The 14,434-nt window shown below is 37.9% G+C and overlaps 1 protein-coding gene across 1 annotated transcript in view; it reads right to left on the reverse strand.

Moving 5' to 3' along the window:
• The window catches only part of ASB4 (ankyrin repeat and SOCS box containing 4), a 55,209-nt gene extending 41,741 nt beyond the window's left edge, over positions 1–13,468 (reverse strand). The window contains exons 1-2 of the mRNA XM_019662067.1: positions 13,216–13,468; positions 2,967–3,266 (exon numbers count right to left, since the gene is read on the reverse strand). Of these exons, the coding sequence (XP_019517612.1) occupies positions 2,967–3,266; positions 13,216–13,402 (487 nt within the window). The 5' untranslated portion in view covers positions 13,403–13,468. The remainder of the gene's footprint in view (positions 1–2,966; positions 3,267–13,215) is intronic.
• Positions 13,469–14,434: the final 966 nt, after the last annotated feature.

Genomic DNA, 14,434 nt, shown 5'->3' on the forward strand with positions numbered 1-14,434 from the left:
CCATGTCTACTCTAACTTTTGGCTGGTGATTTTGCTTCATATATTCAGGGGGAAAAAAACCATTGGATATAAACTCCCTCCTCTTACCACAACCAAATCTATAAATGCTCTGACACATAAAGCCATCTTTTACTTTGGCTCATCTGTTTACAATGACGTGTCGCATGGTCTCTGAAGTTCACCCTGTTTCAACATCTCTAAGATTTGGACCTTTCAGTTATCCTGTTTCATGCATCTTCAACTGTTTTCTTTCTATAAGCCATTTCCTTCAGCATACAAACATTTCCTTTGATCTCCAATTATAAATAATATTCTCCTGTGACCTCCCCCTCACCTCTTCAGCTCTAATGCTATTCTTATACTGCTTCTTTTAACAACTATCAACATATGCCATCTCTAGTTTCTAACCTCCCATTGACACCTTTCTATACCATTCTAATTTGGCTTCAACACCCACCATTTCACCAAAGCTATTTTTGTCCTTGATAATTCTGTCACTTAATCTAATGAACATTTTTTTAAACCTCTCAGTAGCAGTCAGTACAGCTGACCATTCTCTCCTTCTTTAACCCCCTTTCTTAGTCTCTGTGATGCAACAACAACAACAAAATGCTTTTGAGTTTTCTCCAACTTCAATTATCAGTCTCATGGCTCCTCTCCTTTCTGTTAACATCTAAATGTAAGGATTTATCAGGGCTTGATCCTAGGTTCTTTTTTCTCTCTCTACACTGTTTATCCAAGTGATTTCATTGATTTTCTTGGCTTCAAATACAATCTATAGTCCAACAATTCCTAAACTTACAGCTTTAGTCCAGGGCTCTTTTCTGAAATCCATGATTTTATGTCATGCGCATCCTTGACTTACTCACTTTGATATCTCAGAGATATCTGAAACTTCATATTTAAAAGTAATCCAGGAGGATTCACTGCTAGATTAGAAGTGATTTTGAGACTAATATAAAATTACAGCAATCAAGTCAGTGGAGCATTAATAGATAGATAGATAGATAGATAGATAGATAGATAGATAGATAGATATAAGTGGATCCATACATATTTGGCCAATTGATTTTTGACAAAGATAAAAGGCAATTCAACAGTAAAAGAATAATCTTTTCAACAAATGATGTCAAAACAACTAGACATCTATATGCAAAAAAAGATGAACTGCAATCCTTACCTCGCATCATATGCAAAACATAACTTAAAATGAATGGCTCAAAGACCTAAAAGTAAAACCTTTTACTTCTTGAAGTAAAAACTTCAAGAAGAAAACAGGAGAAATTCTTTGTTACTTGGATTAGTGAAAGATTTCTTAGCTAGAACACAAAAAGCACATCCTACTGTAGGTATTTACCCAAGAGAAATGAAAACATGTCCACACAAGAAACTGTATGTAAATGTTTATATAAACCTTTTTCCAAAATTGCCAAAAGCTAGGGAGTAGATTAACTGTTTTACATCTACATAAGGAATTCTATTCAGCAATAAAAGGTCTAATTTATTGGTCAGTGCAACACATGAATGAATCTCAAATGTGTTATGCTAAGTGGGAGAAACAAGACTCAAAGACTATATATTATGTAATTCAATTTATACAACATTCTGAAAAAGATAAAACTATAGGGACAGAAAACAAATCAGTGGTTGCCAAGGTGAGGGTAAGAGTGAGGGGTTTAACTACAAAAGACATCGGAATTTTTTGAAATGCTTGTGATGATGGTCTCACGACTATATGTTTCTCAAAAAGAGCGAATTTTACTGTGTGTAAACTATACCTTTGTAAACTTGGCTTGAAAAACTGATATGAAGATCTCCACATACATGCTTGTTCCTCAAGTTTCCCCATCTTTAAAAACTGGCATCGCTAGCCACCCATTTTCTAAAGCCAGAAATCTACAAATTATTCTTGAAACTTCCTTTTCCTTCACCCCCCCAAATCCATATCTAACCCATCTCCAAATCACATAAACTCTGCTTCTAAAACATATTGCAAACCCATCTTCTAATCTTCTTATCCAAGTATGCCCCTTAGTGCTAATCACCATCCCTTGTCAACTACACCATTGCAGTAACTTCCCTTATGGTCTCCCAGCTTCCATTCTTGGCCTCCTCCAACCCAATCTCAACATAACTCCAGAATGATGATTTTAAGTGTAAATTAAACTATGTCGTTTTCTTGCTTAAAATTTTTCAGTGACTCCATTTCTAAACCCCATACTTTGGCCTCCAGCAGGCCGTATGGGGTCTAACACATCCAGTGTCATCTTGTGACACTCCCTCTACCTTCTGGTTCCTCCCACCCCACCCCACCACCATGATACTCTGGCCTCACTGGCCTTCTTCCATTTGTTGTATATTCCAGGTTTTTGTTCCCTTAGCAACATTGCACATGCTATTCCCTAGACCTAGACTCCTCTTTTTTTAATAGCTAGCTACTTCTCATAAAGATTCAGCTTACATATCATATCTTTAGTAAAGCCTTGGACATTTTATCATAGTTCACTCATGACATTCTCTTTGATAGCATCTTGTTTTGCATCTTGTTTCCCAATTTATAATTTTATATTTTATGAATTTATTTTGTTAATAGTTATCTCACCTAGAATACTCACATATGCTCCTTGAAGGCAGAAACTACTTTCTTTTTTTTTCACTTATTTAGCACATTAGCTGACACATCATAGGAGTTAAATAAATATTTGTTAAATGTGTAAATTAGCGCGCTTCCTACAATTAAAATAATGATAATATGATTCCAATGAGATCACCACTGAATGGCCTGGGCCAACATAACATATCTATCTACCTATCTACCAGTCTATCTGTATGTGTATTTTTAGGGCCTCCTGAAATAGGCTTCATGCATGGGAATACCTACTACACTGTCTGAGATAAGAATTACCAAGTATCAAAACTATGGGTGTGCAAGTGTATGAGAATGTTAGCCACCCAGAAAGACTTACCTCTCCAAACCAATTGCTTGGCACAGAGAATGGAGCTTGGAGTTGTACAAAAATGTAAAGCTGTGTGTCCACTTAAGGAGTAGCTATTGAGCTTTGCCCCATGGTCACAAAGGATCTTAACACAATCCAAGTTGGCCATTTCGCAAGCCACATGAAGAGGGGTTTTCCCATTGGGTCTACAGTTGATTGTAGCATTGTGGTCTAGTAGCACCAGAAGACATTCCACGTGACCAAACAAGACAGAGAGATGCAGGCCTGTTGCCCAAGAAGACTTTAATTTATAACTAGGCAGCCAATAACCTGAGAAAGAAAGAGAAAGAAAGTTTAACTTCTTGGCCTAGGATTTCTCCATGTTTCGTGAGGATTTTTACAAAGTATTCTACTGTGGTCACATTTATAAAATTGGGGGGCAGGGGGCAGGGTGATGATTCAGTAGTTGTAAGCCAGTAGCTGATGGGTCTACAAATGTTTAGTTAAGTATCATATTTGAATGTACGTAAATGGGACAGGTGCTCTCAAGTTCTCACTGCCTCTACTAGTCTCTATGATATTGTTCTTTTATTTACTTTACCTTCCTGGCTTTCCCAGGCATATGAGTTTGAGACCTGCATTTATATGGCTGCATTTTATTTTATGCAGTGAGCTATTATATGTGAGTCTCATATTAAAGAATTTTTTAACTCCTTATCATTGTCTTCAATAATGCCAAAGCCCTTAGTTATAAGCTTATAACTTTTATTCCATCACAGCTTTTTCCCTATATTTGTTATTATTGTTGTCAATCTAGATGTGAATGTATTTGATGCCTTTAAAAAAATTGTCACACCAAGATTTTATTTGCCTGTTTGTTAGTTTATACAATACATTTTTTCAAAGGAGAATTTAAAGCGACTCACAAATTTTACACTAGACTTTTTAATAATCTAAAAAATAAGAACAAGGAAGAAATAAGGTGGGAAAATAAAAAGAGGACAAGGGTAAAATAAATACCCAAACTTCAAGATCTGACAATTAAATTCGCAAACTTGCTACCATGCGCTTACATCGGCAGCACTGTACAAACAACTCGGTAAGGTTTCATAACCTTGGTATACCAGTGTCTCACAGCTGTGATCATGTCAATGTGTGGTGGTGTCTTGCTGAGTGGCGTTCATTATTGTTGTTGCATGTTTTTGTGTGCCGTCATGAGAATGTCTGAGCTTGAATTAGAGCAACAAACAAACATTAAATTTCTTGCTAAACTTGGCAAGAGTGGAAGTAAAATAAGGGACATGTTAGTGCAAGTTTATGGGGATAATGCCATGAAGAAAACGGCAGTGTACAAATGGATTAAACATTTTTCTGAGGGGAGAGAGCACATCACTGATGAAGAGAGGTCGGGGAGGCCAGTAATGAGCAGAACTGATGAAAACATTGCAAAAATTAATTAATCAAATTGTGAGTCAAAATTGTTGGCCAACTGTGAGAAGCATAGCAGACCAAGTAAACATCGATAGGGAAACAGTTAGGAAAATCTTAACTGAAAATCTTGGTATGGCAAAAATGGTCCCAAAGGAGCTCTTGCATCACAACAATGCACCAGCTCACACGGCACTATCTGTGAGGGAGTTTTTAAACAGTAACAAATAACTGTATTGGAACACCCTCCCTACTCACCTGATCTGGCCCCCAGTGACTTCTTTCTTTACCTGAAGATAAAGGAAATATTGAAAAGAGGATATTTTGATGACATTCAGGACATCAAGGGTAATATGATGACAGCTCTGATGGCCATTCCAGAAAAAGAGTTCCAGGATTGCTTTGAAGGGTAGTTTAGGCACTGGCATTGGTGCATAGATTCCCAAGTGGAGTCCTTTGAAGGTGACTATAGTGATAATCAGCAATGAGGTATGTAGCACTTTTTCTAGGATGAGTTCGCAAACTTAATTGTCAGACTTTATACGCAGTGTATCTAATACACTAGAACCTCATTGCAAATTTGCCTTTGAACTTCATAGCAGGATATAAACAAGAAAACACGATATATTGCACAATTAACTATGCCTACCAGCTATACACAAATTAATTGGTTAGAAGCATAGTTGTTCCTAGAACTGAGATCTTAGATAAATTTTTCCCATTAGTTGTTGGAAATGTTTTCTCCCTCTCTCTCTCTCTCGCCTCTCCTTTTTCTATCTGACCTCTGACTTCTAAACACTGAACTAGTTCTTTTCATCCAAGTCTCCAACAATTGCTATATTTGACAAGCTATAGCAAAAATAACATTATAAACCTTACAATGTCAATACCTAGAGCCATGGTATTAAGGTAACTATGAGTGGGGAATGGAAAACAGGTACAGAAAGATGAAATATTGATGAGAAATGAAGATGCAGAGATAGCTCAACAGCTTAGAAAATACGCTAGGGCTGAAACAACAAAATAAATTTTAACATGGATAAATCAGAGGTTTGCTTTGAGGTTATAAAAATTCCACTATACAAGTACAAGGTAAGCAGGATATGGTTTAATGGTAATTTATTTGAGAAAAGACCTGAGGATTTGAGTTGACAGTAATCTCAAAATGAGCTAACAGTGGGATGGAGGTGCCAAAAAGTTAATACAATCTTAAGCTACATTACTAAAAGTGCACTGCACAGAACAAAAGAAGTAAAAGTTGTATTCTTCACTGATTAAATGAAGTCAGAATAAAACTAGAATATGTGAATAATTCTGGGCACCAATGACGATCATCAGGAGGGCACTTGGGATGATGACATTAAGAGTGGCCTAGTGATCAGGTATTAAATTAAAATGATCTCATTTAAGTGAAAAACACTACATATGTGCCACCCCTGGGTATGTATCTTACAAGTATAATCACTCATGTGTGAAATGCCCTATAAGGTCCACTGTATTGCACAATTTCCAGGAACACCATTTGCACGGAACAGAACTCTTTGAAAAGAGTATGAAGTTCCCAGGAGTTAAGAATCCTGGCAACCTGGCCTATGGACAAGAACGTGCACTACACAAGAGCATTATTCTTAATGGCTAACCATTAGAAACAGCCTCAATCTTTATCAACTTCATGAGCCATGAGCTCACGAAATGAGCAGCCGTCCAATGGCTGGCGAGCGACTGCCTCACCCGGGAAGAGCGCAATGATAGTATCAACATAGGCCAGTGAAGCGACGTCCTCCACAACTAGACTGCAGAAGGGAAGGACAGCAACTTGTCTGTTCCCCTTCCCCTATTCCCCAGTAAAATCTTTAAAAAAAAAAAAAAGGCTATTGATAAGGTTATGCATAATGTTCATTAATCATCAGGAAATGAATGAACCCAACTGAAGTTTATTTTTCTGTAGCCCACCATCAAACCTGCGCACACACACACACACACACACACACACACACACACACACACACACTTTAATCCCTTTTTCATCCCATCAGAATTCTAGAGCCATTTTGCTTTCTCTTTCTCCCAACTTTCCCATTATCCAAATCTGTTCTTTAAAAAGAAATCCAAAGTTAATCCACACTAAGTTTTAATGGACCACAGAGGGTTTACAGTGTGACCCTCTGAGGATTATTTGACTTTATGTAGTAAACATCTGCATTCAATGAATAGAATTAAATTCTAAGGTTCTAATTTAAGAATCTAGACACTGAAAATGGAAGGTAATTTGGTGATATGGACTTTTCCTGGCTGAGACAAATAGTATCACAGACCACCTGGGCTGGAGAGTATCAACCCTGTGCCTATAATGTGTGTGTGTGTGTGTGTGTGTGTGTGTGTGTGTAAATAGATATGCACACACAATATATGTGTATATATACATTTATGCCTCTCTATCTATGTATATTGAATCTGGATTCCAAGCAGAGTTGTTAAGCTATATGATACGCAACCTACTTTTGATAATGAGTGAATCACCTTTAACACCAATACTTAATCAGTCATTTTAATCCTCAGACTTCCTCAACAAACAATTTGCAAAGACAGGCTCTTCTAACCGTCTTGGAAAGAAGCTGGTTCCAGATCTGAAAACCGGAGTGCGTTTTGCCTGCCGATTAGTAGCAAGGATTAGGCAGCTCTGCGCAGCCACTGATTGGAAACTCATGCCTGCTTCTGCAATGGGAAGAAAACTGATTTCAGAAAGGAAGCCGCAGAGAGCTGATTAAGAAAACACCATTTTGATGTAAAATCAAAGGTACACAGAGTGTGAGCGCTACAGGGAAGATTATCCAGTCCAAGTCTTTCATTTTCCAGATGAGAAAACTGCCACTTTTTCAGCCTGCTAGAGCCATAAGTTAATGGATATCTGCAATGCAGGGTTTCCATCTGTCTTTGTCTTTGTGGAAGCAGAATCGGTTTAGCGGCAAGCCTGTTTCACAAATCACGAGGAAGGAAAGATTCCCAATTTATCTATAATAGGTCACATCTCTGATATGCAAATGCATTTGCTTGTTGATGTTTTTTTTTTTAATTCCTCCTAAATTCCAAAGAGCACCTAGAGAATGTATCCTGCCTGTTTATTACATGAATCGGCCATCCTTAGCCTCTCAGTCGATTTCATCTGTGTCTCCTATAATCATAATAATTAACTGGTAGATTGGGCTGGGAGAGCACAAGGTCCTGGAATCCAGCCAACCCCTGAAGGGAACTGTGCCTACATCGCATCTCACCTACATGGGAATGTGTGGAGGTGGGTGGAAGCAAGACACTTCAGCTGGTGTCCCTAGGGAGCTGAATGGAGAAATAGGAGAGGGCAGGTTGGCAGGTACAGATAGGGTCTACTGAAGTGTATCTTGCAACTGGGTTGCAGAACTTGGGTGGTGGTGTGGGGGGAGGAACGGAGCCTGCTGCCGAGACAGGAGCAGCTCAGAGCCAAGAGGCCACCCACCTACAACCGACACATTAAGATGAGGCTGTGGCCACAGGTCACTGTGTACCAAGTGTGGAAATGAGCCAAAGTGTCCTTTCCACTATACCTGGCCCTCACTGAGGAGCAAACCTGAGGCAAAGCCATCTTCAGAAATCACAGCCCTGCAGCTCCTGTTAACATACTTGTGTCCAGGCTGATATGTCAAGAGACCTGAATCTGCTTTCCAAAATATAGCCACCAGCAGTCATAGCATGCCAGAAATACGATGAACTAATTGGGAAAGATGCATGTTTCACACTCTCCATTCTCTCCACAGCAGAATTGTCCCAGAGCTTCAGAACCTAGAATGTGATTTATTTTTAGCATTCACCTTTCAAAGGAACCCCTCTGCTCACTTCGGCTGAGGGCAGGCTGCCCTCTGACTCTGTGCTCAGACTGCACCGAGGGCAGGGGTGGAGCGGAAGCTGGGCACTAAGCCTGTAAGAGGGGAGTGAAGAAGCTACTGCCTCCCCCTAATGCAAACCACTCACACGCTCCCCCAGGTCTGCTTTCCGTGTGCAGTGATGGCTCCTTGCAGATCTCTGCTTGAGCAAGGAGATTAACTGAGAAGAAAAGAGAACACAGATTCTTTCTCCTGTGCAGAAACCCCAGAGAGAACTCCCAAATCCAGGCCATGCCCATGTGGACTTATCATATCTACAGTTGCTTTTTACTTTCTTCAGATCATAACACATAATCTGTGTATGTAATCCACCCTTTACAACGTCAGAGATTATCAGCATGCATAGGATTTAGAGAGGGTGTTGACAAAGCCTTCACTTTACAAATGAGGATAAATATCTTGCAGGGATTAAGAGGCATGAAAGCATAAAGTGCCCATGTTTCTGTAACAAGTACACAGGGGTCAACTCAGACTCTCTGGTCTCCCCCAAATCTTTAAGTAACCGTTGATGATCCGAAGGCTACATGCAGTTCACTTACAAACCAACATCACTTGTAGGCAAAAGTTCTAAAGGGATTTTAGAAGGTTTACCCCTATGAAAATATGCAGACTAATGCTGTATGAGTGTTCAATTTAAACCGGAAACCAATGAGAGACGCCTGAGTGACTGAGTGGTAAGCACCCTGGCTCACGAAATTTAGTAAGGAGCAAAGTGTTTGGGCCATCTTTTGGACTGACCCTGCTCCAGTGTTTGAGGGATGTACACATCTCTGGTAAACCTCCAGCTAAGCCGGGGCTCTACCACAGTTATCAGCTGTAATGTTATCTGAGTCCAAAGAACCCACACCCGAGAAGCCTCTGTTATTACAGACAAAGGTTACACACATTGCTCATGGCTGGATTAGCAGACATTTGCTCTGCCTGTGTCCACGTATTTACACAGTCCTGAAGGATTATAGACTGCAGCACAATCCTTGGCTATTTATTAATAGCTAATATTTTCAGGATAAATCTCAGAGTTTTCCCAGGAGAGGGAAAATAAGTAAGCCTCCCAGGTAAAATATAAAAGAAAAAAAAATTAACATCAAGGAAGGGAAACGAACCCTAGGATGGTAATAGGAAAGCAGGAGAGCGAATTTCTGGCAAAGAGAAAAATTAGGTGAAAAAGAGATTATTTCTTAAAAAGGTAGAAGTAAGAGCTTTCAAGATATTTGGATGGCAGTTGCTACTTAGTAAAGTAGATAGAGTACCTGCCAGCAAGTTTTCCAGTGAAATCATTCATTGGTTATTTTAATTAAAAATATGACTACTAACCAAAGAACCTGTGGCTCTGAGCCATAAACAAAGACTTAAAGTACATTACACTGATTAATAAAAGGATTCTGACTAATCTTGCTGACTAGGGAATTTCATCCCAAAAGGTAAGTATGATATCCTGCCTTTATCACTAATAAGCCAGGACTCACACATCTGAAGGAGAATCGAGGTGTGTAGTTGGAAACAGTTCTATGGACGTTCAGTTTCCAATATTCTGAGAACCAATCGGAATAGCTTTGAGTTTTCTTAGAGACCCTGCTTTCACTCTAAATACTGCATGTTTGGCTCATAATAAACATATCATTGACATCCCTGGACTATTTAACTATTTATTGTATTTGGCAGTTAAAAAGTTGTTCGTCTATTTTAACTTTTCTTCACATCATTCCCGTTTTAAAGTGATCATCTAGTAGATAGATGCAATTTTGCTGACTTATTTTGGCTTTTAAGACCCATGTCTCTGCCATTCTCTAGGAAATGTCTCCAGTGCCAACTGGAATGTTTTGAATGTTTGCTTTATAAAGTGTGAGGTATTTTTTTTAATTAATAAAGTATAATTTTATCTGAAGGTTCGATTATGAAGTTTAAAATAATTTGAAAAAATAAAGCGAGATCTCTTTAACTATAGAAATCATTATGAGGTGCTGGGACTAGGCAGGACCCAAGGTTTGAAACTGAGCTCTGGATGCTGGCTTCTAAATCTGTTCTCTATCACATGGGTAAGAGAAGCTGCTCAATGAGATGGGAAAGCAGGCATGAATTTCCAGACGCTTCGTTCTCCCTTCCTCACAAAAGCCACATTTTATGTTTGCTTAGAAATTCAACTTTCGATTACTGGTGTACCAGTTAAGACTGTGGATCTGAGGGAGGACTGTTTAGATTCCAAGTTGATTTCTTCACCAATAGAGTTCTAAGTTGCCTTTCCAAAAATTGTAAACAGACTTTCATTCTGGCTTAGGCATACTATCCTTAGGGGAAAACTGTGGTCGCTCTTAGAAACTCTGTGAAAAGTACTATGGTATGTCCTAAAAGAAAAAAAATGGTTTGGGATTAATTGTACCATTGTTGATTTGCTGCAGGGCAAATACATGTTGACTGCAGCAAGTGTAAAGGTAGTATGGCATCTGTTATAAGTTTTACACATTGCCCTGCTTATTAAGTAAAAAATAACTGAAACCTGAGGATTCCCCCACTTAAAAGTAAATAGGTAATGCTCTGTTTCTTCATCTGGATGATGGTTACATAGGTTTGTTTATTTTATGAAAATTAATCAAGCTGCACACTGAAGTGATTTGTATAATTTTTGTATACTGTATAGACAGCTGTTCAAAAATGCTTGAAAAAATAAAAAGCTAGTGTGTAAGAATTCAAAGTCCAGAAGTCTGCTGTGATTTAATAAAGTCCCACAAAGTTTAATCCAGCTACGTACCCTTCAAGGCCACACAAAGAGTCTCATTTCTTAGAATTATTCAAAAAGGAACTATCACTCACTCACCCACTCACTCACTCACTCATCCAGTCACTCACTCACTCACTCACAGCTGTTCCCTGGGGATTCCTCTGTGACTTAAGACATTAGTGTAACCACTTAGATCTATTTTGCTTGGCCAGCAACTAGGATTCTATTTACCACTTCCATTTCTGACTGAAATATTGAAAGATCTGATGATTAGGCTGGATGACTTGAAGAAGTTTGAGGAAACTTTGAAGAAAGATGAGGATTTAATCTAGGTTTAAGGTTAAAGAGACAGGTTCTTGTAGCCATATTCATATTAAACAGAGAGTAAGTGTATTACTCTCTATACACACAGGCGTGCTCGTGCACCGGCACACAGACGCATACGATTTTCTGCATCAGCCCTGAAGACATGACCACAGGTCCTATTATTTCTGTGCATACACCCACCTGGCATGCATAAGAACGGAACAGTTCCTTTCCTTTCCCAGAGGGGGTAATTTGCTCTCTCTTTAATTGAAAGCCACAGCCCACAGCCCTAACACTATGAAAACAGCCATTAGCATGAATGAAAATTGAGCTCTAGGAGGACCATAGGAGTTGGCTTATATTGACATGAAGAATTTAAAATGCATTTTCTTTTCCTTCAGGGGTGATGACACCATTGGAAGCAAGAGAAACAACACCCTTCTTCCCTGGAGCCTGCCCCTAAAACTTTCATTTTCAGAACCTCCATATGCTCAGGAGATGAGAAAAGGCAGGCTTCACAACTCAGGGTCAAACAAATTACCCACTGACTTGGACCTAAGTTATTTTACATTGAGCACAAATAGAAGTTAAAAAAAAAACAAACCAAAAACTTAAAAATGCATTTAGCATTCAGACAGTCTTTCACTGAACAAATCCACACAATAAAAGTAACCTAATTGTATGGTATATACACTCTTTTTAACAGTCTCTCATCAACTGCTTTTTAAAAAATAGACCTCTTCTTTATTATCTAGTCAAAATAGCAATGCTAATTTATTGTAAAGCCCTCAAGTAAAAATTATAACTACAGTCTCAACTAGCCTTCCTTCAGAACTCAAAATCAGAGTATAGTAAATTAATGTAAAAATCTATACCATTAGCATTAGTTTCTGAAAATTGATGGTACCAATGATTTCTATATGAATGGAAAGTATTTTAAACATGAAAAAACATATGGCTATCTCTCTCTAAATGCCATACACAAGACCTTCTCATCTATTTTGTTTAAACAGAAGTGATGTTGAACATGGTGTTTGTTTGCAGTCTGCTCACCAGATGGCCTCGCTACTCAAGTTCCCCTGTTAACTAGCTGATTTGGGAAATCAGAATCTGCACCCTTCTCATTTATTTCCAATTTATTAAGCATGTGTTCCAGAAAATCCCTTGATTAAAAAAAAATCGGTTCTAATTTTTGTTATCCTTAGTTTTTTTTAATAAGGAAGATAATGTGTGTTAAGTATATCTACCATTTGGATCCATTATTCAAGGAGAAAAAGTTAACTTTTTGGTTTTTCTGGTTTCAGCTTTTCTGCCTTCACTGAAAACGCATTAAAATGATGAAGCCCATCAAGGTGCCCCAGACACACCCTTACTCATTCATTAACCCTCCAAATGGGGGCAAAACCCCTCTTGTTCATACAGATGAACATCAAGATGATATATCTTTAAGTAGCTGTGTTAACAGAGTTAGCAGCCTGTCCCCAAGCCACTCACACCACCTGGGTTAGATCTGAGCAGTCTGACTAGCCATAATCTAGAGACGTTTTCTCTATTCTACGTCATTAAAGACAGAAGAAAAGTTAGAAATAGAAGGAAAGTACTTTACTAAATATGATCATCCGGGATTTCAAATTCCAGGCACTAGGATAGGAAAAAGGAAGAAAAGATAGAGTCAGAGAAGAAAAGAAAAGAAAAACTATTTATACACACACACACATATATATTATATATATATATCAATCTGTGATGTGGTCTCGTTTAGAAAGAAAGAAAAGATGAAATTAGAAATATTTTTAAAATACATACTTAAAGAAACAGTAAGCGTTCCTGGTTTCAAGTGACTGACGCTGTGCATTAAAAAAAAATAGAAAATCCATTTTCTATCGATTTTACCAATTCCACCGATAATTTTTACCTTGTTTATAAGATGCCAAAACCATATTCTCATCTTCAACTTCAAAAACTGTGTCCACATCTATTTGCCTTTGGATTAAAATGGCCTTCAATTTCCCGAAGTCATTGGACTTGAGAGCCTCAAGGAAATTTCTCTTCACTAACTTGGCAGCTGCCGATTTAGTGATAGGGGTGGCGGTGGCGTCCATCCTTCCTCTTCCTCCGGAGGCTTTGTTGTGATTTATCAGGAGAGCGGCACCAAGCAAACAGGCACATGCTGGAGAGCCCACAAACTGTCGGCTAATTTTATCCCAAAGTTATGCTGATCCGTTCTATTTATATAAGGATCATTTCAAACTTCAAAATATCCTTCTTGGCTGTCACTGCATTTTCAAATCTTTTAAACTACTTCTATACCAACTGATTCATTGAATAATGTACCACGCCAATATGAAGGAAAACCCTCACAATACATTTCAGACGGAACTATCGCTATTATTTCTCATATGTTCAAAGTAATAATGTAAAATTTAAAAGTGCTTTTTAAAAGTGCTTAATGCTTTTTTTTTTCCCTCAGTAAAAACATCTGGTGCCCAACTGGAGATCTAGCATCTTGCTGTTATTAACCAATAGCCAAAAATAAAAATTTGTTACAGTTGCTGATACACGTGCTTCTGAAAATCTATAGTAATTTTGCAATATGAGCCTGCAAAATCAAGCAAGGTCACACACAATTTGAAAAAAAACAGAAGGTTTACAATTGACCTAGACTTGAAAAATGTCAATGTCATGAAAGAAAGCGGGGTGGGATGATGGTGGCAAGGGACTATTTTAGGTAAAAAGAGACTAAAGAAACAAAACAGCTAAATTCAAGGAGTGAATGAATTTTATTTAATCATGTAGTTTTTAATCTGTTAGAATAGTCTATACTGGGACAATTGTGAAAATATGAATATGGTCTAGATATTAATTAATACTATGACTTATTAATTTTTTAGGGTGTGGTAATATATAATGGTTATATAGAAGAATATTCTTATTCATAAGTGATGGATTAAGGGTAAATTGTCATGATGTCTAAAACTTCTTTTCAAATAATTCAGAAATATAAAAATAAATGTATACATACACACATATATGTCTGTGTGTGTTTGTGTGCTAAAAATTGACAAATCTAATGAAGGATCTATGGGTGTCCATTACATTATTCTTCCAGCTTTTCTATATGTTTGAAAATTTTC

Source organism: Hipposideros armiger, unplaced genomic scaffold (assembly GCF_001890085.2).
Source record: "Hipposideros armiger isolate ML-2016 unplaced genomic scaffold, ASM189008v1 scaffold_365, whole genome shotgun sequence".
NCBI classification, from domain to species: domain Eukaryota; kingdom Metazoa; phylum Chordata; class Mammalia; order Chiroptera; family Hipposideridae; genus Hipposideros; species Hipposideros armiger.